General features: G+C 48.3%; 1 protein-coding gene across 7 annotated transcripts in view; it reads left to right on the top strand.

Moving 5' to 3' along the window:
* The window catches only part of LOC106566398 (zinc finger protein 335), a 32,272-nt gene that overhangs the window by 2,615 nt on the left and 10,232 nt on the right, over positions 1 to 19,425 (top strand). For 4 of the 7 annotated variants that reach the window (XM_014134380.2, XM_014134379.2, XM_045692914.1 and 1 more), the window contains exons 4-21: positions 106 to 220; positions 388 to 471; positions 8,420 to 8,521; positions 8,634 to 8,773; positions 8,980 to 10,192; positions 10,815 to 10,958; positions 11,367 to 11,528; positions 11,748 to 12,003; positions 12,236 to 12,410; positions 12,628 to 12,740; positions 12,998 to 13,016; positions 14,578 to 14,718; positions 14,845 to 14,921; positions 15,172 to 15,332; positions 17,773 to 17,993; positions 18,186 to 18,285; positions 18,473 to 18,561; positions 18,716 to 18,802. In XM_014134380.2, the coding sequence (XP_013989855.1) occupies positions 106 to 220; positions 388 to 471; positions 8,420 to 8,521; positions 8,634 to 8,773; positions 8,980 to 10,192; positions 10,815 to 10,958; positions 11,367 to 11,528; positions 11,748 to 12,003; positions 12,236 to 12,410; positions 12,628 to 12,740; positions 12,998 to 13,016; positions 14,578 to 14,718; positions 14,845 to 14,921; positions 15,172 to 15,332; positions 17,773 to 17,993; positions 18,186 to 18,285; positions 18,473 to 18,561; positions 18,716 to 18,802 (3,399 nt within the window). The remainder of the gene's footprint in view (positions 1 to 105; positions 221 to 387; positions 472 to 8,419; positions 8,522 to 8,633; positions 8,774 to 8,979; positions 10,193 to 10,814; positions 10,959 to 11,366; positions 11,529 to 11,747; positions 12,004 to 12,235; positions 12,411 to 12,627; positions 12,741 to 12,997; positions 13,017 to 14,577; positions 14,719 to 14,844; positions 14,922 to 15,171; positions 15,333 to 17,772; positions 17,994 to 18,185; positions 18,286 to 18,472; positions 18,562 to 18,715; positions 18,803 to 19,425) is intronic. The other 3 variants (XM_014134384.2, XM_014134383.2, XM_014134382.2) reach the window with 3 other exon arrangements.

Here is a 19,425-nt window from a genome sequence, read left to right as displayed (position 1 = left end):
CTAGGCCGTCATTGTAAATAAGATTTATTTCTTAACTGACTTGCCTAGTTAAATGAAGGTTAAAAATACATTTAAAAAAACGTCATACCGTATATTGTATTACAGGTGATGGTTCACTCCAGCGCGGCGGTGTCTGACTCGACAGCCTCCACCTCCTCAGATCTGGGATCAGCCATAGACAAGATCATAGAGTCTACCATCGGACCCGACATCATGAATGGTGAGGGAATGAAAACATTTTCCCCGAAGGGAATTTGATTCCTATCAATCGTGAAAATATATAAAACATTAGACACAAACGTAACAATCAATGTCAGTACAACATACGCCATTCAGGTAATGTAATCTGTCCATCACAGTCAATATCTATGTATCATTGTTCTCCAGGTTGTATAGCAGTGACCAGTGCAGAGGACGGCGCTGCAGAGACCAGTGAGGGTCAGTATTTGATACTACAAGGATCAGATGATGGTGAGCTTTTCTCTCACAGGCTACAGTAACTAATTCCGCTTGTGTACAGTAGTTACAAAAACTCTCCGCTCATTGCTAGACAATCAAAATGCTATTACTAAAGTATTATGTAACAACATGCTAATAAAATGTTGCTTCAAAAGTAAATTAGTTTTTCTACATAGGCACAATAGTGTTTTAATGTTAAGTGTTAGTGAGAATGCTAACTGTAACAAAATATGGCTCTTAAGTATCGAAGGGAAACGAAACATTCCAAAACTGCCTTCTGGAATCAAATACAGCTGTTAGGTTCTAAATATCAGAGTAAGAACTCGACGGACTCTATGAAAGCATAAATCAAGTTTATTCACCCCAAAGGGTCGAACAGCTGAACAGACAAAAGACATAGTCACACAAGCACTGATATTTAACCCTTTCTCCTATGCTGAGTCTCCTCCTACACGTCTGAACAGCCAATGCATCTCTGTTGCTAGACAGAACCTTTCGTGATATCTGTTCTTCCTCACTTCATCTGACCTGACCTCTGCCTCAAAGTACAACGCTCCTCCCCAACTCACGGCTGATATGGTGACTGGTACCAGACTGTGTCTCTTCTCCTCCAGAGGATCCCTCCCCATAGCATCCCTGATGGCTAACAACAACATATTCTGACACAATGCAAACGTTATACATTCCCCTCTTTCCCTCAGTGAAAGGAATAAGTATGTTTCATGATTTTGTAAGTCAAGAAATCAGAAGCAAACACAGCCAAGGCAGGTTGAACATCATGTTTGTATTCTGAAAAAACTATCCCTTTAAAGATGGTATAGTGTGTTTTTGAAACAAAATATCATTGGTTGATTGGTTTGACTTGATTAGGTACACCTGGAGCGATGGACATTCAGGAGAATGGATATTTACAGAATGTAAAGATAGAAATGTATTGTGTAGATCAAATGAAGAGTTTAATTTCAAAAAGCTATAAATCAGGAAATGTTGGTAAATTAGCTTTTGTTGTTTAAAGAACTTATGAAAGAGATGTTTTTTCACCATCTTATCATGGAATGGGGTTGTTCAATGACGGACAAATAATCATGTTTTGTTGCAAAACGTTATATATCAACCTCACTCGCAGAGAAATGGGTAGTACTGCTTGATTTTACAGTCAAATGTGACAAATAACTACACTTTTAATAAAGAACTGTACAAATGATACATTTTGTGACATCAATATACACGGAGTATACAAAACATTAAGGACACCTGCTCTTTCCATGACATAGACTGACCAGGTGAATCCAGGTGAAAGCCATGATCTCTTATTGATGTCAATTGTTAAATCCACTTCAATCAGTGTAGATGAAGGGGAGGAGACAGGTTAAAGAAGGATTTTTAAGCCTTGAAACAATTGAGACATGGATTGTGTATGTGTGCTATTCAGAGGGTGAATGGGCAAGACAACAATTTAAGTGGCTTTGAACGGGGTATGGTAGTAGGTGACAGGCGCACCGGTTTATGTCAAGAACTGCAACGCTGCAGGGTTTTTCACGCTCAACAGTTTCCTGTGTATCAAGAATGGTCCACCACCCAAAGAACACCCAGCCAACTTGACACAACTGTGGGAAGCATTGTAGTCAACATGGGACCGCATCTCTGTGGAACGTTTTCAACACCATGTAGAGTCCATGTCCCGACGGATTGAGTCTGTTCTGAGGGGGAAAACGGGGGATGCAACTTAATATTAGGAAGGCGTCCTTAATGTTTTGTACACTCAGTGTATATATGAGATATTTTTTAAATAAAACATTTATCAATACAGTAATATGAGATCATGCATGTAAAGTATTTACGTTTGACATGTTAGTCATTTAGTAGATGCTCTTATCTAGAGCGACTTAGTTAGTGCATTTATCTTAAGATAGCTAGGTGAAACCACAAGTCAAAGGTTCCATATAGAAACTTATGAGAATGGTTCTTTATTGAATCTTCAAAAAGGGTTCTATAAAGAACCAAAAAGGGTTCCGCTATAGTTACAAGCCAAAGAACCCCTATCTGATACTATTTAGAACCATTGTTTTGTGTGTGTGTAAAGGACACAAACATTTTGTTTCAGCTAAACAATTGATATATAGCGTTTTGCAACAAAACCCCATTTTAATACACATCTAAAATCTATAAAATGAAGAATCTGAGAACAATAGTATTTTACACATACACACATGAAGGTACTCATAAGCAATTATTTCTGATTTAGAAATGTGAAATATTGTCACGATTCCCACCGACGGTGGCGCCCCCTCCTGCTCGGGTGGCGCTCGGCGGTCGTCGTCACCGGCCTATTAGCTGCCACCGATTCCCTTTTGCTTTTCCCTTTTTTTATTTTGTGACACCTGTGGTCAATTAGCCATTAGAGGGGCTATTTAGTTTAGCTGGCCCGCTCCTGTTCGTGCGGGATTAATGATTGTTTCTTGTGTGACGGCTTGTGTTCATGTCGACGTTGTTGTACGCCGCATGTATTTTCTCCCCTGTGTGTGGGAACATTTGTTTTTTTTTGGTGAGTGTATATTAAAAACACCACTACCCTGTGTTCGCTGGTTCCTGCGCCTCATTCCTCCTCCACAATTACCAAGCCTTAACAGAATCCCGCACCACGATAGAAGGCATGGAATCAGCGGGAGCAGCGGCCACTCCTCTGCCCTCGATGGAGGAACGCGTACTCCACCACACGACAGTCCTCCATTGCATCGGATCGGCAATGGACCAGATGATGGAGAGGATGGACAGATGGGAGAGAAGTGGTATCCTCTCTCCACCTCCACCTGCCCCGATACAGCCATCTTCGCCTCCCATGACGTCTGGCTCTGGCGCGCTTCGTCTGGCGCTCCCGAGGGAGTACGATGGGGCGGCGGCTGGGTGCCAGGGGTTTTTGCTCCAGCTTGAGCTGTACCTGGCCACCGTTAGACCTGCTCCCACGGGGGAGGAGAGCGTGAGTGCCCTCGTTTCCTGCCTGACGGGCAGAGCTCTGGAGTGGGCTAATGCGGTCTGGAACGGTCCAGACCCGGCGAGGGACCACTACCCGGAGTTCACCCGCCGCTTTCGGGCCGTGTTCGACCACCCTCCGGAAGGAAGAGCGGCGGGTGAACGGCTGTTCCACCTCAGGCAGGAGACGAGGAGTGCCCAGGACTTCGCGCTGGACTTCAGGACCTTGGCTGCTGGGGCGGGGTGGAACGACAGGGCCCTCATAGACCACTACCGCTGCAGTCTCCGGGCGGACGTCCGCAGGGAGCTGGCCTGTCGGGACAAACCTCTGTCCCTGGACGAACTGATAGATATGTCCATACGACTGGACAACTTGCTGGCTGCCCGCGGGCGTTCGGAGAGGGTCCTGCCCGTTCCACCCCCGTGCACCCCCGCCCCTACCCCTATGGAGGTAGGGGGGGCCGTGCCAAGGGGCACCGGAGGAGGTGGCTCCTCCTGCACCAGCTGTGGTCGGAGAGGACACACGGCCGACCGGTGCCGGAGGAGCCAGTCTGGGAGTCGAGATGGTAGGCAGAACACTTCTCGGTTACCTCAGGTGAGTCAGCACCAGATTCACCCAGAACCCCCTGTTGGTCATGTGTTTTTACCTGTTTTGTTTACTAAATTTTTTCCCTCTTCCCAGCATAGGGCGCTAGTCGATTCAGGCGCAGCTGGGAATTTTATGGACCGTGGACTTGCCATTAAGCTGGGCATTCCGCGGGTGCCGATAGATTCTCCTTTCCCCGTGCACTCCCTAGATAGCCGACCATTAGGGTCAGGGCTAGTCAGGGAGTCTACGGTGCCACTGGACATGGTAACGCTGGGGAATCATAAGAACGCATTCGTTTTTTCCTTATTGACTCGCCTGCGTTTCCGGTGGTGCTGGGGGTCCCCTGGCTGGCTGGTCACAATCCCCGTATTTCGTGGAAACAGGGGGTTCTCCAGGGGTGGTCAGAGGAGTGTTCAGGTAGGTGTCTAGGAGTTTCCATAGGTGCCACGTCAGTGGAGAGTCCAGACCAGGTGTCCACCGTGCGCATTCCCCCCGAATACGCCGATTTGGCGATCGCTTTTTGTAAAAAGAGGGCGACTAAATTACCACCTCATCGACAGGGGGATTGTGCGATAGATCTCCAGGTTAACGCTGCGCTTCCCAGGAGTCACGTGTACCCCTTGTCACAGGAGGAGACGGCGGCTATGGAGACATATGTCACGGAATCCCTGGGACAGGGGTACATTCGGCCCTCCATCTCACCCGCTTCCTCGAGTTTCTTTTTTGTGAAGAAAAAGGAGGGAGGTCTGCGTCCGTGCATTGATTACCGAGGTCTAAACGCTATTACGGTGGGGTTTAGTTACCCACTACCTCTCATCGCTACGGCGGTGGAATCATTTCACGGAGCGCAGTTCTTCACAAAACTGGATCTCAGGAGCGCGTATAACCTGGTGCGTATCAAGAAGGGAGACGAGTGGAAAACCGCCTTTAGTACCACATTGGGCCATTATGAGTACCTCGTCATGCCGTATGGGTTGAAAAATGCTCCAGCCGTCTTTCAATCCTTTGTTGACGAGATTCTCAGGGACCTGCACGGGCAGGGCGTGATTGTATATATCGATGACATTCTGATATTCCGCCACCCGCTCCGCGCATGTGTCCCTGGTGCGCAAGGTGCTTGGTAGACTGCTGAAGCATGACCTATACGTTAAGGCTGAGAAGTGTGAGTTTTCCAAACGAGCCGTCTCCTTTCTGGGTTATCGCATTTCCACCACGGGGGTGGTGATGGAGTGTGACCGCGTTAAGGCCGTGCGTAATTGGCCGACTCCAACGACGGTGAAGGAGGTGCAGCAGTTTTTAGGCTTTGCCAATTACTACCGGAGGTTTATCCGGGGTTTTGGCCAGGTAGCGGCTCCCATTACCTCACTGCTGAAGGGGGGGCCGGTGCGTTTGCGATGGTCGACGGAGGCGGACGGAGCCTTCAAGAAATTGAAGACGCTGTTCACCGACGCACCCGTGTTGGCGCACCCGGACCCGTCTTTAGCGTTCGTAGTGGAGGTGGACGCATCCGAGGCTGGGGTGGGTGTCGTGCTATCACAGCGCTCGGGTGCGCCATTGAAACTCCGCCCCTGCGCTTTCTTTTCGAAGAAGCTCAGTTCGGCGGAGCGTAACTACGATGTGGGGGACAGGGAGTTGCTAGCAGTGGTTAAAGCTTTGAGGGTGTGGCGGCACTGGCTTGAGGGGGCTAAACACCCCTTTCTCATCTGGACCGACCACCGAAACCTGGAGTACATCCGGGCAGCGAGGAGACTGAATCCACGTCAGGCGAGGTGGGCCATGTTCTTCGCCCGGTTTAGGTTTACCATCTCCTATAGACCGGGTTCCCTAAATACTAAGGCCGACGCGCTGTCCCGTCTCTATGACACGGAGGACCGGCCCATCGATCCAACTCCCATCATTCCAGCGTCTAGGCTGGTGGCACCTGTGGTATGGGAGGTGGACGCGGACATCGAGCGGGCATTGGTGTTGGAACCTGCGCCTGCGCAGGTGCCCGTGGGGCGCATGTATGTGCCGCTCGGTGTTCGTGATCGTTTGATTCGGTGGGCGCACACGCTACCTACTGCGGGTCATCCTGGTGAGGCGAGGACAGTGGGGAGTCTAAGGGGGAAGTACTGGTGGCCCACCTTAGCTAAGGACGTGAGGGCCTATGTCTCTTCCTGTTCGGTGTGTGCCCAGAGTAAGGCTCCTAGGCATCTACCAAGAGGGAAGTTACAGCCCCTCCCCGTTCCACAACGACCATGGTCGCACCTGTCCATTGACTTCCTGACAGATCTTCCCCCCTCTCAGGGGAACACGGCGATTCTGGTGGTTGTGGATCGGTTCTCTAAGTCCTGCCGTCTCCTCCCATTGCCCGGTCTCCCTACGGCCCTGCAGACTGCGGAGGCCCTATTTACCCACGTCTTCCGGCACTACGGGGTGCCGGAGGACATTGTCTCTGATCGAGGTTCCCAGTTCACATCCAGGGTCTGGAGAGCGTTTATGGAGCGGCTGGGGGTCTCGGTCAGTTTGACCTCCGGTTATCACCCCGAGAGCAATGGGCAGGCGGAGAGGGTGAACCAGGAGGTGGGCAGGTTCCTGAGGTCGTATTGCCAGGACCGGCCAGGGGAGTGGGCGAGGTATATTCCCTGGGCTGAGTTAGCCCAGAACTCACTTCGCCACTCCTCTACTAACATATCACCCTTTCAGTGTGTGTTAGGTTACCAGCCGGTCCTGGCACCATGGCACCGGAGTCAGACCGAGGCTCCTGCGGTGGAGGACTGGGTCCAGCACTCCAAGGAGACCTGGAGAGCCGTCCAGGACTCACTAAAGGAGGCCAGTGCACGGCAGAAGAGGAGTGCTGACCGCCACCGCAGTGAGGCGCCCGTGTTCGCACCGGGAGACAGGGTCTGGCTCTCGACCCGGAACCTGCCCCTCCGCGTGCCCTGCCGGAAGCTGGGGCCGCAGTGTGTGGGGCCCTTCAAAGTCCTGAGGAGGATAAACGAGGTGTGTTATCGGTTGCAACTCCCTTCCTATTACCGTATTAACCCCTCGTTTCATGTGTCTCTCCTCAGGCCGGTGGTAGCTGGTCCCCTTCACGAAGATGAGGTGCCGGAGGTCCCTCCGCCCCCTCTAGACATCGGGGGGTCCCCGGCGTACAGCGTAAGGGCCATTCTGGACTCGCGACACCGGGCGAGGGGCCTACAGTACCTCGTGGACTGGGAGGGGTACGGCCCGGAGGAGAGGTGCTGGGTGCCGGCGGCGGACGTCCTGGACCCATCTATGTTGAGGGAGTTCCACCACCTCCGTCCGGATCGCCCTGCCCCTCGCCCTCCGGGTCGACCTCGAGGCCGGTGTCGGCGCGCTGCGGGAGCCGCGCGTCAGGAGGGGGGTACTGTCACGATTCCCACCGACGGTGGCGCCCCCTCCTGCTCGGGTGGCGCTCGGCGGTCGTCGTCACCGGCCTATTAGCTGCCACCGATTCCCTTTTGCTTTTCCCTTTTTTTATTTTGTGACACCTGTGGTCAATTAGCCATTAGAGGGGCTATTTAGTTTAGCTGGCCCGCTCCTGTTCGTGCGGGATTAATGATTGTTTCTTGTGTGACGGCTTGTGTTCATGTCGACGTTGTTGTACGCCGCATGTATTTTCTCCCCTGTGTGTGGGAACATTTGTTTTTTTTTGGTGAGTGTATATTAAAAACACCACTACCCTGTGTTCGCTGGTTCCTGCGCCTCATTCCTCCTCCACAATTACCAAGCCTTAACAAATATGAAGAATGTGTGTATGTTGCGTTTTGGACAGAAGCTCTAAAGAAATGAATGTCAGATTGGAATAGTTGAGCATCACAACTTATTTATACTTCTTTGTACAAAAATATCATTAGTTAATTGGTTTCACTTGATAATGTACACCTGGGGCAATGGACATTCAAGAGAATGGACATTTACACAATGTTCAGATAGAAATGTATTGCGTAGATCAACTATAACTTGTCAGGATAGGATAGGAGATTGTATGTGCTCTATTCATTATATTTCTATATCCAACATGCAGTTCCAGATCCATGCCTGCCATTAGTGAAGGCAGCCAATCCAACATACAGTTCCAGGCACAGCCCTGCCATTGGTTGAAGACAGCCAATCCAACATCAGTTCCAGATACAGCCCTGCCATTAGTTGAAGGCACCCAATCCAATAGTTTCAGAAAAGGAGTCACTTCCTGACATCTGTATTCAGATAGTTGTAGTCACCTCCAAAGTTACTATTTGTCCCCTGGAAAGATAATTACTTTCCACAAAGCAGAGTTAAAACTAGAGTTATCCAGGTTTGTACTAGACCCAGACAGAGAGTTACTTTCCACAAAGCAGAGTTAAAACTAGAGTTATCCAGGTCTGACCCGTGTCGTTTCTCCCTCTCCTATGGTAGCTCACACGTCATCCTCGGCCCTGTCCAGCCATCACCGCATCACCATCGAGGCTCTGGGAGAGGGTCCTACCTCCACCTGCCACGACCAGGGAGACATGCAGGGTATGAAATATGCAACGTATGCCAGTGGGTTGCCATGAAAGAACATTGAAACATAGAGATTTCAAGTGAATGCTGTCCCTTTTTTTTCATAAAATGTTTTATGTCATGCAAGATAACCTGCACCCTGACCAGCCAGACCAGCCCTCTGGCAGCCACTACCCAGACCATGAGGACCAGGACAACCAGCCCCAGCACTCCCACGCATCTCAGTACATGGACTGTAGCGGTGGAGACGTAGACGGACCTGACCAGGTAAGGGGCAGACACGATTTAGTTTTTTTTGAGTCACGTTTGAAAACACACCTTTTAAGTCAAGGATTTAATTGTTATTTTAGAAATCCTTCTTGTTTTATCTCCTTTATGGCTTTTCAGTTTCTTTTATTCCGTTGTTCTACGGTAAAGTGTGTTACATTTTTAAATGCAGTTTTAAATAAAGTTTAACTATTTGATTTGACCAGACTGGAGAGTCGTCCTCCTCGTATGTAGACGACGAGGAACCTGACCAGACTAGGATCTCGTCCCGGTCTCTGTCCCGCTTCCCGGAGTACGGTGTAGTCGACAACTCTGACCAGGACCTGCGGGGGTACGTGGAGGGTAGCGGAGCCGCCGACTCCAATCCCTCGTCCCCTGGCATTCGACGACGCCACTCTCACTATGTTGTGGACTGCAGTGCGGGGACGGAGGTGTACCTGGAGTGTGACGAGGATTTGAGGCCACAGCACTCTCAGAGCTACATCGACAGCAGCAGCAGAGCTAACCACTCCCAGGGTCACCTAACCCTGCCTAACCACTCCCAGAGTCACCGAACCCTGCCTAACCACTCCCAGGGTCACCTAACCCTGCCTAACCACTCCCAGAGTCACCGTACCCTGCCTAACCACTCCCAGAGTCACTGTACCCTGCCTAACCACTCCCAGAGTCACCGTACCCTACAGCAGTATGTGGAGTTTGTTGCTGCAGATTCAGAGCAGCCCGGTTGTTCCAACTACCAGGATCAGGAAGGGCAAAGGGAGGACCCAAACAAGAGCCCAGACCAGAACCAGGGCCCAGACCAGGACCCAGACCAGCCACAGCACTCTGACCAGCAGCAGCCCCAGCACTCCCACTACATGGAGACCACCAGCAGCAGCACTGGCCCAGAGGCCTCCCCGGGGCGGTACACTGGGATAGGGGAGGGAGGCGAGGGCTCCTCCACAGACCACCACCACCCCGAGGCAGACACTGTGGGATCAGACCACCACCACCCTGAGGCAGACACCGTGGGATCAGGCACAGACCACCACCCCCAGGCAGACACAGCAGGCTCAGCAGAGGCTATGGAGTGCACAGAGAGCCAGCCTGGCCCTTACATCAGCAGCAGTGGGACCTACTTCTCCCGCCTGGAGCCTGAGGTTGAGGGGGCCCCTGAGCCTCAGTGGTCCCCCAGTCTGGGGAGGCCTTTCAGGGGAGAGGAGGGCGGCATGGTGCGGGGGTCTAGAACTTCAGCCGTGGAGGAGGGGGCCGGGGCTGGAAGAGGACCAGGGGTCACCGTCCCCCACACCATGGCTGAACTGGAGGAGATGATGGAGGTGGTGATCGTTCAGCAGTTCAAATGCAAGATGTGTCCCTACAAGAGCGTCTCCAAAGACACCCTCATCAACCACATGAGAGACAGGCACTTCAAACCCACAGGTACAGTAGCCCCATCCCATCTCGAGAGAACTGAGAGACAGGCACTTCAAACCCACAGGTACAGTAGCCCCAATCCATCTAGAGCGAACTGAGAGACAGGCACTTCAAACCCACAGGTCAGTAGCCCCATCCCACCTAGAGAGAACTGAGGGAAGAAAGACACATAAACATACAGTACAGGAGGCAGCCATCTATGAATTAATCACTAGTATTGATCCTCAGTTTAGACGTAGACCTAGACACATCTGAGGGCAGAAACTGAATTCAAATGGAATCAAACTTTATTAATCCTCAATTGAAATAATTAGATTAAAACTATTTATCCTCAGCTTAATTAATTAGATTACAACTTTTATTTATCCCCCTGGGGAAAATAGACTAATACAACCTTTTTATCATTTACCGAACGTGCGCTCTGCCAACGAGGCCTGTATGGAATATGATCAAATAAAACGAGATAGTGCTTTATTAACTCCTAAACTGAGGTTCTGCGCTCCACTAGAAACTAAAAGGAATATGCCTAAATCAATCCCCAAAGGGAAAAATTGGATTTGATTGAGCTGATTGATGGTCCTGAATGGAATACAATGATCTGATTGGTGGTGTGCTGTGTGACTTCCAGGTGGCCCCCCTCCTAAGAAGCGTGGTCGGCCCAGGCGTAGTGATACGTTGGCCCGTCAGCAGGCTGAGGTGAAACCAGAGCCACAGCCTGAGGAGGCAGAGGACGAAGACATCGTAGACGCTGGGGCCATCGATGACTCTGAAGGTACGTTGAGATCCATGATCCATCCAAGTTTTTTTTATATAAGCACTTGTCACAAGAAGCCGATAGCCGGTCGGTCGGTCAGCTGGATGGTCAGCCGGGCGGTCAGTTGGTTGGTTAACCGGTCAGTCGGTCGGTCAGTTAGCCCGTTAGCCGGTCGGTCGGTCAGCTGGACTGTCAGCCGGGCGGTCAGTTGGTTGGTTAACCGGTCAGTCAGTCGGTCGGTCAGTTAGCCGGTCGGTTGGTCAGCTGGACGGTCAGCCGGGCGGTCAGTTAGCCCGTTAGCCGGTCAGTCGGTCGGTTAGCCGGTCAATCGGCCGGTCAGCTGGGCAGTCGGTTGGTTACTTGGGTGTAGGGACTAGTGGTCGATTTGGGATTCACCCACTCACTCTCTCACTCTTTTCTCTCCAGAGGACAGTGACTATAACCCAGCAGATGAGGACTGTAGGGGCAGACAGCCTGCCCTGCTGAGACAACCTGCCCCTCCTCCCTGCTCCTCCACAGACCGCCCCCGACGTAGGGTGGGACGCCCCAGGAAGTTCACCTACACAGAGGGCAGCTACAACTGCAAGGGTGGGTACTACTGTAGGAACAATACACTCACCATACTCACATTCACTGAACAATACGCTCAGCTGTTTCTGCACGTCTTCTCAATTTTTAAGTGAAGGCTTTTCCAAAGATCACTGCAAGAAGACAATTGTGTGCTGTTTTCATTCACTAAGCTGTTATTGAATAGGTTTCTTATGCATGAACTCTGCTCTGTATTTTCCTTGTTTCGGCTGAGTACAGAAGCTGAGGGTGCATCCAAGCAGCGTAACGGGAGTGTGGACCCTCAAGGCTCCGAGGAAGCCAGTTCCTCAGGCCTGGGAAACGGACCAGATTCCTTGGCCAATGGAAAAGCAGTGGAAGCCGGCATCAGCCAGTCAGACTCTGAGAACAAAGACCCGTCACCTAATGGGAGGCCGGAAGAGGCAGAGTTTTTCCCCAGGAAACGAGGTCGACCCTCCAAGCGGTTTCTCAGAAAGAAATACAAGAAGTACATGAAGTAAGACTCATTGTTACTGACATCTGAAGCGAGCTACTGTATCTCTGAATACCTGTATCGTACTGTCCTGGGATAGCCTGGATTTTTACATTTTACATTGTCCCTTCCAGCAACTATGGTGGTTGCGTACGGCACAGATCTGTACTGTTGGAAAGGATATTACATGATGTAGCCGCATACCGAGATCTTCTAACTAAATACCTTCACTCCTCCTACCGGTGTGTATCACCAGGTATTACACGTCTCTGAAGCCCCTCCTGAGGCCTCACAACTGTTGGATTTGTGGCTCTCGCTTCCTGTCCCAGGATGACTTGAGGTTCCATGTAGACTCTCACCAAGGAAACGACCCAGAGTGCTTCAAGTGCCTGCAGTGTAACTACCGCTGCAAACGCTGGTCCTCGCTCAAGGTGAGTGGGGCCGGGGCATACAGTGCAATCAGTCAGTCAAATGTATGTAGCCTTCATTACAGCATCATCTTTATTGCAAATGAATTACACTGCTTCTTTAATCATTGAATCAGTCTTCAGTTTTTCTCTTGTATCTCAGGCCTGGTCTGTTCCCTGTACTGTCTGTAATAACCACAGTGGAATGTTAAGTGGCTGTTTTCTCTGCTGTGTTAAACAGGAACACATGTTCAACCACCAGGGGAACAAGCCCTTTAAGTGTGAGGAGTGTGACTACAGCAGTGTGTATAAGAAGGATGTCATCAGACACTCTGCAATACACAACAAGGACAAGTATGTACACACACACACACAGGACGTAATCATACACTCAGCAGTACGTAACCAGGAGCAGTATGTTCTCTCCTGACACCATGTGTGGAACATTCACGTGATCGTCATACAACTCACATCACCAGTCCAAAATGGCTCATTGACCTTTTATTTTATTTTTTATTTTTTTTTAAGCTGGAGACCGATCAAAACTTAATCGATTTTAATTTATCAATCAAATCATTTGATCCAGTAACTTATTTTTCATCCTTTCACAGGAAAGCGAAGTCTGAGTCTGTAAGTATTTTCACCTTTTTATCTATAAAAGGTTTGAGTTTTTTATAGTTGGTCACCCTAGATAGACTTTTTCTATCCAGATCATCCCATGTAAAAACATGTTATAAACCTAGTGACATATCTTGTTTCCGTGCCATAGCAGGTTTATGGAATCTGTATAAAGGTTTTAAACCCAGTATGATATCTTGTTTTTTATGCCATAGTCTGTCTGTCTGTATGGTCTGTCTGTACAAGCCAGATGTATTTGTACAAGTCTGTCTGACTCTCAGCAGGTATCTAAGTTGTTGTTGTTCCCGTGTCCAGTGTGGTCTGACTGACTCTCAGCAGGTATCTAAGTTGTTGTTGTTCCCGTGTCCAGTGTGGTCTGACTGACTCTCAGCAGGTATCTAAGTTGTTGTTGTTCCCGTGTCCAGTGTGGTCTGACTGACTCTCAGCAGGTATCTAAGGTGTTGTCGTTCCCGTGTCCAGTGTGGTCTGTCTGACTCTCAGCAGGTATCTAAGTTGTTGTTGTTCCCGTGTCCAGTGTGGTCTGACTGACTCTCAGCAGGTATCTAAGGTGTTGTCGTTCCCGTGTCCCGTGTGGTCTGTCTGACTCTCAGCAGGTATCTAAGTTGTTGTTGTTCCCGTGTCCAGTGTGGTCTGACTGACTCTCAGCAGGTATCTAAGGTGTTGTCGTTCCCGTGTCCAGTGTGGTCTGACTGACTCTCAGCAGGTATCTAAGGTGTTGTCGTTCCCGTGTCCCGTGTGGTCTGTCTGACTCTCAGCAGGTATCTAAGGTGTTGTCGTTCCCGTGTCCCGTGTGGTCTGTCTGACTCTCAGCAGGTATCTAAGTTGTTGTTGTTCCCGTGTCCAGTGTGGTCTGTCTGACTCTCAGCAGGTATCTAAGGTGTTGTCGTTCCCGTGTCCAGTGTGGTCTGTCTGACTCTCAGCAGGTATCTAAGTTGTTGTTGTTCCCGTGTCCAGTGTGGTCTGTCTGACTCTCAGCAGGTATCTAAGGTGTGGTCATTCCCGTGTGGTCTGTCTGACTCTCAGCAGGTATCTAAGGTGTGGTCATTCCCGTGTCCAGTGTGGTCTGTCTGACTCTCAGCAGGTATCTAAGGTGTTGTCGTTCCTGTGTCCAGTGTGGTCTGTCTGACTCTCAGCAGGTATCTAAGGTGTTGTCGTTCCTGTGTCCAGTGTGGTCTGTCTGACTCTCAGCAGGTATCTAAGGTGTTGTCGTTCCCGTGTCCAGTGTGGTCTGACTGACTCTCAGCAGGTATCTAAGGTGTTGTCGTTCCCGTGTCCAGTGTGGTCTGTCTGACTCTGAGCAGGTATCTAAGGTGTTGTCGTTCCCGTGTCTAGTGTGGTCTGTCTGACTCTGAGCAGGTATCTAAGGTATTGTCGTTCTCGTGTCCAGTGTGGTCCGTCTGACTCTCAGCAGGCATCTAAGGTGTTGTTGTTCCCGTGTCCAGTGTGGTCTGACTGACTCTCAGCAGGTATCTAAGGTGTTTTCGTTCCTGTGTCCAGTGTGGTCTGTCTGACTCTCAGCAGGTATCTAAGGTGTTGTCGTTCCTGTGTCCAGTGTGGTCTGTCTGACTCTCAGCAGGTATCTAAGGTGTTGTCGTTCCCGTGTCCAGTGTGCCATAGAGTCTACCCCATGCAGAAGAGACTCACTCAACACATGAAGACACACAGTGCTGAGAAACCACACATGTGTGACAAGGTAACACATCATCTGCCCTTGATTAACAATTCCAATAATCCACTCAAATCAATCAGGGTTCTAGTTTTAATCTCCTGATTTTCTTTGCAATCTTTATAAATATCTGTTTGTGCTTTGACTTCCCAGTGTGGGAAGTCCTTCAAGAAGAGATATACGTTCAAGATGCATCTCCTCACACACATCCAGAGTGTTGACAACAGCAGGTCAGTACAGGATGTAGCGCCATTTTCATTAGGCCTCTCAGCAGAACATAGCGTCTCAGCAGAACATAGCGTCTCAGCAGAACATTAACATCGTCCTGTGAAACCAGGGTGGTGTTCATTACACACTGTAGCAAAACCAATTTGCGCTGTGAAGTTGTTAGTATCTACCTGTTTCAAAATGTTTTCTCCTTATCATACACTACAGTGTTAATATCCTGTAACCTGTCTAATGCATGTGACCGTCTACCAGGTTCAAGTGTGAGTTCTGTGACTATGACTGTGACAACAAGAAGCTCTTGCTCAACCACCAGCTGTCCCACGCCAACGACCGGCCCTTTAAATGTGACTACTGTAAATACTCCACCTCTAAAGAGGACTTCCTGGTCTCTCACCTGGCCATCAAACACACAGGTGAGTTCTACACCTAATCCTGACTCTTAAAACCCAGTCAGTCCCGAGACCCCAGGGGGGAAAAATGTGTCTTTTCATTTATGACTTTCATTGATCTGCATGTCCAGCCCTTATATTTAGCCTCACTATGAGGTGTTTTACCATGTTCTGTTCAGGACAACCAGAGCTAGCTACAAAAACAATTTGACATAAACAGTAGGGCTGACCGCAATTAGTCCACTGGTCAATTGTTTGATCGATAGGCTGTTTTGTCGACCAACATCTGTTAATTCATTCAATGTATTATTATTCCAGTCGGAGATTCTCATTGTCGGAGATGACACGTTGTTCGCAGAGCCCACAACCTATGTTATGCTTGTTGAGTAAGGACGCGCACCTGATTACGCATAGAAGTAGGCCTATAGGCTACCTAGCCTGTGTGCAAATATTGGCATATAAATGTGCCCTCATAGTATTTCTGATTGGTCTAATGTACCACCACTAATGAGCTGTGGAGCTTCTCAAAGTAATGTTTTCTTCACCTCAAACAGCAAGAAAACAAAGTCTGTTTTTACATCCATTGAGAATGACAATAGTTCCTCAATGTATTTGAAAAATCTTCCAACTCTCTCCCACTGTCGATAACCACTCAGCGTGAAAGGGGAAAATGTCCTGCTCTGATCCAGTGGAAACGTCATAAAATAGACCTACCTAATTACTTATCTTTTGAGTCAAATAGCCTACAGCTGTGTCTATCCTGAGCTCAATGACACAGGAAAGCTGAAGGCCCAGAATATTTTATACAATGTTGCAAGTTTGCTAGTGCAAGCTTTGGGCCAGACCCAAGTTAAGAGTTGATACAATGTTTTAAGTTCATTGCAGACAGGCCATGCGCAGCCAATGTGATTTATAGGATATTTATTTTTATCAGGATGTTTTCTACCTGCAGGCTGCACTGTTTTTTTTTTTAATTTTGGGGGCTTTAAACACAATTTTTACATAGTTGATAATGCAATAGAAGTTACTTTTCTAGGTTAATCATTTTCATTTAGATTTGGATATGAATTTTGATTTACCACATGACAATGATTTTCAGATACGAAGATGTTATTATAAATTAAATGAAACTGTTCTAGGAAAATGTGCATATGAAAACCATAAATGGCAAGATAAATTCCACATGAGAAAGGTTGCCGACTCCTCCTGTAGCCTATTACCGGCAATTTCAGGAGAGGAACGGCAGAATCTGCCAAAGCCAATAGGAGCGGGGGACGACGACGGTCGGGTTAAGTAATTTTTCTTCTGATTATCTTGCTCTCTGGCTCCCTCTTGAGTCATTTGTCTTATTTCATCAAACAGTGTGCTTAAACCATCAGACAAGCTCAATGCATATATGGTTTATTTTCTTAACACATAGACATATGTATGGAAAAATACACGTTTTACATTTCTACCAATCGGTTGGATCGAAAGAACAGACGACTTTTGGTCGACCAAGTCATTTTTAGTCATAGACAGCCCTAATAAACAGTTGCATTCGAATGTCAATTTAAAAAAAAAAACGCTAAAGCAAAAACCTGATAAAAATGTATTTATATGAATGCTGTAAGTACAGAAATTGTTTGCTCAGTAGGAAATTAAATCCAACTAGTCAGTGACAACTGTGTGGAGTTTGTGACAGCAACTATGTGAGGTTATTATAGACACTATGTCCATGATATTTCTTATGATCTTCTTTGTAGAAGAACCCCTTACCGTCTAACAGCGCTGTAGCTTGTGAGCATCATATGACATGTTACATGTGCGTGTTTGACTCTCAGCCATTGTTTTGTAAAAAGACACGGCGCCGGGCCCCTTCGGGTTCCGCCCTTGTCTCACTAACACCTCTCTAGCTCATCCCCCGTTTAATCACACAGATTAATGGTACCAACGGATGCGGAAGAAATGGACAAATCCTATGGTACAAGCCACACTGTTTAAAAGGGGTTAGTCCAAATTGCACCGGCGTTGCAGTTGGACTCATTTGGGTTAAACCCAACCCTTTTAATGTGGCTACTGTAAATACTCCACTTCTAAAGAGGACTTCCTGGTCTCTCACCTGGCCATCAAACACATACGTGAGTTACTGTAATGTCACTAGGATCTTCTCCATCCCGATCAGTTTAGTTCACTAGCTATTACAAGGGTTTACCACTCAACCCCTGGAGACAAACACACCCTTGAGGGGTTGGTAGCACAAGGTCAGGCTTACTCTCCACCAGTTTCTCCCCCCCCGCTGGACCCTGGATTCGAACCAGCGACCCTTCGGTTGATGGCTCTCTTCTCTCACCTCTCTCGGATATCTGCCGCCCCTATTCAGCTATTCAAGGTGTTGAATATCGAGGAGCAGAAGGATTTGGGATCACTGCTTTAGCATATTTACCCCATGGTAGATCTAATCTGCCCTCCTTTCACCCTCTAGGAGAAAAGCCGTTCTCCTGTGAGATGTGCCACTTCATGACGAAGCACCGTAAGAACCTGGGTCTGCACGTCCAGTGTCGCCACCCGGAGGCGTTTGAGGAGTGGAGCGCTACGCACCCTGAGGAGCCCGTCAGGCGGAGGAGGAGACCCTTCTTCACCCAGCAACAGATAGAGGAACTCAAACAGCAACACGACGACACAGCGAGCCTACAGAATACAATAGTACGCCTGGGGAAGAGATATACTGTACTTTAAATATCTATATGCCTCTAAATATAGAGATGAACAGGAGTTTGTGGGATTCAGTGGGTCTTCTAAAGGAAAAAGAGTAGAAGCTAGTAACTCGGAATTAATAATATCTAATGGATAGTTTTGGATAGGGAATGTTTGACTGTTTTTCCACCTATGTGTTAGGTAGCAGTGGATTCTGACACACTACAAGCCATGCAGACAATTCAGAACGCCTCAGTCTCCCAAGATGCAATGGGAAACACCACCATCACTTACGAACAGGGTCAGTTATTTTTCGTCTTCATTCCTCAATATTCTTCCTTCTTCTTCAGTGACCAACTGCTCCACCAAGGACAGATAAACAGACACTTTTGTATGGCCTAAGATCTCTACCAAGCCCAATGGTAATGTTTTATAATGCATTGAGAAGCATGACACAATAATAACTTAATCTCTCTCCATCTCCACAGCCGGGAATTCGGACCTGTCAGCCCAGAATGCTCTGGATCTGCTGTTGAATATGAGCAACGCCAGACAGTTGGTGGAAAACTCACTACAGGTACTGGCTGGTTCACACATTGGCTCATTGAGTAGACCTCTGCTGTTCTACTGACCTATGTAATGATTCCTACAGGTCTGCTACACAGCTCTGCATGATTGGGACAGACTAGGTTGTGTATTGGATGAGCAGTTTGTCTGTGTGTACTCCTCAGGTACAGATGTTGAAATCATCGGACTCTGAGGTTCTAAAAGCGGGCTCCTGGACAGCGGTTACCTCAGCGACCGGGGGAGCCCAAAAGGTTTATTTGATTTTCATTTATTTCAGGCTGGTGTAGCGTAATGTTTCTTTAAAGGAGAATTCTGGCTTATTTACAACCAGATCTCAATTTGTATGTAAATTGCATGTTATAGAAGGGTCCAGACACAATTTCGTACGCACACTTACTACTGTATATATGTGCTTTAGGAAGCGTCATTACCCGGTAGATCAGAATTTCTTAATCCTGGTCCTGGGTAACCAAAGGGATGCAAGTTTTAGTTGTTGCCTTAGCTCTCACACACCTGATTGAAATCAAAGGCTTGGTGATGAGTTGATTATTTGAATCAAGTGTCTGAGTGGAAGGGCAAAAAAGTTGACCCCTTTTGGTCCCCAGGATTAAAGGAGAATTTTATTTAATTTTTTACTAAATCTGTATTTGGCATGTTATAGAAGGGTCCAGACACTTTTTTTTCTTTTGCGATTTCAATTGTTTTTGTATAAACTTACCCCAGCCAGCGATTCAATTTCCTCATCCTTGTTGTGCAGTATGGGGTCTCTGAAAAAACACTATACCGAGAGCTTTTCCTTTTCTAAAAGGATGTGTTTCAGAGTCCCCCCCCCCCCTCCCCCGTACTGCACAACGAGGATTAAGAAAGGCTGGTC

The sequence above is a fragment of the Salmo salar genome, chromosome ssa13 (genome assembly GCF_905237065.1).
Source record: "Salmo salar chromosome ssa13, Ssal_v3.1, whole genome shotgun sequence".
Taxonomy (NCBI): Eukaryota; Metazoa; Chordata; class Actinopteri; order Salmoniformes; family Salmonidae; genus Salmo; species Salmo salar.
The sequence above is the reverse complement of the archived record's forward strand: the minus strand, read 5'-3'. Positions and strand labels throughout refer to the sequence as shown.